General features: G+C 51.4%; 1 protein-coding gene across 1 annotated transcript in view; it reads left to right on the top strand.

The window, feature by feature from the left end:
• Positions 1 to 3507, top strand: part of CD151 (CD151 molecule (Raph blood group)) — an 11077-nt gene extending 7570 nt beyond the window's left edge. The window contains exons 6-8 of the mRNA XM_010133200.1: positions 216 to 371; positions 2521 to 2607; positions 3399 to 3507. Coding sequence (XP_010131502.1) covers positions 216 to 371; positions 2521 to 2607; positions 3399 to 3458 — 303 coding nt within the window. The 3' untranslated portion in view covers positions 3459 to 3507. The remainder of the gene's footprint in view (positions 1 to 215; positions 372 to 2520; positions 2608 to 3398) is intronic.
• Positions 3508 to 3733: the final 226 nt, after the last annotated feature.

Below are 3733 nucleotides of genomic sequence, written 5' to 3'. Positions count from 1 at the left end.
CAAAGCAAGCTGCTGAAAGATGAAGCTGATATTTAATGGCTGTTTTGGGGACTCTTAACACAAAAGTCACTAATAATTATGCTTAAAAAAAAAAAAAGTGAGGTAGCTGGAGTCTCTTTGCAAAGGAGGGTGAAGCCAGGGCTTGGTGTGGGAGGCTGGAGGGAGGAGGAGGTAACAGTGCTGGCAGGCTCAGCCTTTGCTCTGTGTGTGTGCAGTTCAAGTGCTGTGGAAGCAACAACTACACAGACTGGGCCGACAGCCTGTGGATCAAATCTTCAGAGGCCAGTGGGCGAAAAGTGCCAGACAGCTGCTGTAAGACGATAACTGACCTGTGTGGCCGCAGAGACCATCCTTCCAACATCTACAAGGAGGTAAAGAGCAAAAGGGCTTCAGAAGCACCTGTCACAAAGTATGTGAAGGAGGTGGGCAGGAAGTGAGGCTGCTGGGTTCCTGCCGCAAGCTGTCGGTAGGCTTCAAAGTCACTAGGATTCCTTAGAAAGCAGAAATAATTCCTCTAGCTGAGTGTTCAGACATCTAGGCTGTTATTTTATATGCAGATAGAGAGAAGAATAATAAATTCTGTAACTCCGGAGTATGCTGCCGATAGGGGGAAGAGGGAGAGGTTGTGGGAGTGGAGCTTTCTCCTTGTTCATGTTCCCCCCAAGTTAAGGAGTGCTGTTGTTGAAGAGGTGGCCCCTTCGGAGCAGTTTTCTTCTCACAGTCTCTGCTTTGAGCAAGACTCGGAAGAGGAGTGCGAATAAGATCTGCATTAAGCCAAGCAACTCAGTTAGAAACGTTACGTTATGTCCAGCTGCTTGGTTGTGCTCTTCAGGAAGAAGGCTTTCCCATTAAGGTTTGTGCCTTCCAGGCAAGACCCAGTGAGGAGGCGCAGAAAAGAGTCCCAAGGGCTGATGAGGTGTTTCCAAGAGGAGCAGGGCTGGCAGCTCGCGTCTTCTCTCTGTGCTGAAGGTGGCTGCCCAGCTGCATTATTGAGAGAGGCCCTGGGGGCAACCAAATGTGTTGGGCTGATTCCAGAGGGGAAGAGGCTGTAAGGGGACGTTTGGATCCACAGTCAGATGCTGCATAGAACTGTTTTGGTTGGAAGAGACGTTTAAAATCATTGAGTCCAACCATGAACCCGGCACTGCCAAGTCCTCACTGCCCCCTGTCCCTCAGTGCCACCTCCACACGGCTGGGAAACCCCTCCAGGGATGGGGACTCCACCACTGCCCTGGGCAGCCGGGGCCAGGCCTGGACAACCCCAACAGGGAAGAAATTGTTTCTCAGGTCCAAGCTAAACCTCTCCTGGTGCAACCTGAGGCCATTTCCTCTTGTCCTGTTACTGGGAAGAAAAGACTGATCCCCACTTCGCTCTAACCTCCTGTCAGGGAGCTGTCAGAGCCAGAAGGTCTCCCCTGAGCCTCCTTTGCTCCAGATTAAACCTCCCCAGGTTCCTCAGCTGCTCCTCACTGCTCTTGTGCTCCAGACCATTTGTGGTCCTTTTGTGGACACGTTCCAACACCTCAATGTCCTTCTTGGAGTGAGGGGCCCAAAACTGAACGCTTTTATGAGGTCTCAGATTTCAGAAAGGATTTTAGTGGCTTTGGAGAAGAAGAGCCTAGAAAAGGGACAGATCAGGGAACTGCTTTATATGAGGGCGGCTGGGGCTGACTCTAAAACCTGATGCTGGTGTGGGAAAAGTGAGGTCTTTGCCACCCCTCCCTGGAGGACCTTGTGCTCACCCCTTCTGCTGTGTGGAGGTGTTTGTGTTCACCTTCAGCTCCTGGGGCAGGAGGGCCCCCAGCACCCTTGGGGCAGTGCTGTGGCCTACATGATAAACCCCCCTGATGCTGCCATGGAAAACCTGTCTATTTAAAGGGAGCTCTTCCAAAAAAAAAAAAAAAAACACAAAACCAAAACGCAGAAACCAGCAGAGAATGCTCTTACTGATTTATTTTTGCCTTATGAGAGCAAAAACTTGGGCCTGAAACCAGGCGGGCAGGCTCACGGTGCAGTTGCAAGGCAGAGCCTGGCTTTCCAGGTTTCCACTGAAACTCATTGCTGTCAAAAATAGCAGTGGGAGGAATTCGGTCTTAAAGGGCTCCTGTCAGGTTGGATTTTGTGGTACATGATCCACTCAGCAGCATTTCCTTGGCCTTTTGGCCTGACGGCAGTAAAGACCATCTCTAGGCGTGTGCTAGGGAGTGAGTGAGGGAACTTTCTCTGCGTATCTCAAAGAAAAATGACATGTTCCCTCCATGTCACGTAGTCAGTTCTTCTGCGTTTCTCCCGCCCAGGCAGCAGCTGCCTTGGCTGTGTTTCGTGGCTCCTGAGCTCAGAGCAGTACGAAACATGATGCAGTTCACGCCATCTGTGTAGCTTTCGCAGTGATGTCAGATGAAGAGGTGGCTCACAGACGCTGCTTTCTGTAGTGTTGCTTTCAGGGGTCACAGCCATTGTGTTAAAGTGAACAAGAGGTTAAACTGAAGCTGATTTTTTCCATGTCCTCTCCCTCTGCAGAGTGGCTGCATTACCAAGCTGGAAAACTTCATTCAAGAGCATCTGAAAATTATCGGGGCAGTGGGGATCAGCATTGCTTGCGTGCAGGTAAAAGGGCTGAGTGGAGTTTTGGGGATGCTGGGCAGAACTTACAGGAACTGCAGAGCTGAGGGATGGAAAAATTGGGATGTGTTAGGCCCTTCCGTGCCTGGCAAGGAGAAGCTGCCAGGTACTTCAGGGACCAGAGGATTCACTGGCTCCAAAGCAAAAGGCTCTTCTGCGAGTCTGTAACATTTACTCCTGGTGAAGGAGTGCAGCCAGCTGGGCTGGGTGGGAGAGAAAGACTTCTGCCATGGGGCTGTGGGGAAGGCAGGCGGTGCTGGCCATGGCAGGGGTCTGGCAGCCTGAGAGTGTCCTCTGGTGGGGATGTGCTGAGGATGCAGCCGGTCCAGAGGAGCCTCCTACCCCAGTTCATTAGGATTCTTTTAAGTCCTCCAGAACTTCTCCCGCAGGTGTGTTATGTTGAATCATGGCGCTGTGGCTCTGCAGATGATTTGGGAGAGGGTGATGAAGAAAGGGGTAGGATATGAATGGCCCTCACTCCCATTTTAGAGGGGATGGTGCAAGATATTCTTGTCTTACAGCTGTCTCTGGGAGTCCCTCATATCTCCCCCTTCACTCTGGCAAGTAGCCAAATTACGCTCCAGAGAAGCTGCTGGTGATTAATTATGAGGATTAGCACAGATTATGTTCTCTCCCGCTGCTTACCACAAGCTGGCGTGCGGTACCCCCAGGCAGGAGCTCGCTGCTGCTCCAGCCTGGGGCCACGCTGTTCATCTGCAGGCCGCTGCCTCCATTCAGGTTTTCATGCATTTCTCTCTCCTCTTTGCACCCTGCAGATCTTTGGGATGATTTTCACCTGCTGCTTGTACCGGAGTTTAAAGTCAGAACCATATTAATAGCTGCAGGAACTCTGTCGCTCCTCCTCTGCCACTTCCCTTAGTGCCTGCCCACCCAACCACGCTCCACCACCAAAGTGCTGTAACATGAGGACTCGGCTCTGTAATTAAATGCCTCTCAAACCATGCAGCGTCTTACCTGCCCCTTCGGGGGAAAGTCACCTTCTGTGTTGTCTAGAAGGCAGCCAGGAGCTCACTGAGTCCTCTTCGTTGTCAAGAAACAAGAGCTGTGGATCTTCTGCCAGAAGCTTTAGTGAAACAGTCCCTTGATAGAA

The sequence above is a fragment of the Buceros rhinoceros genome, unplaced genomic scaffold (assembly GCF_000710305.1).
Source record: "Buceros rhinoceros silvestris isolate BGI_N320 unplaced genomic scaffold, ASM71030v1 scaffold2603, whole genome shotgun sequence".
NCBI classification, from domain to species: domain Eukaryota; kingdom Metazoa; phylum Chordata; class Aves; order Bucerotiformes; family Bucerotidae; genus Buceros; species Buceros rhinoceros.
Note: the sequence above shows the minus strand (reverse complement) of the source record. Positions and strands in the feature narration are given on the sequence as shown.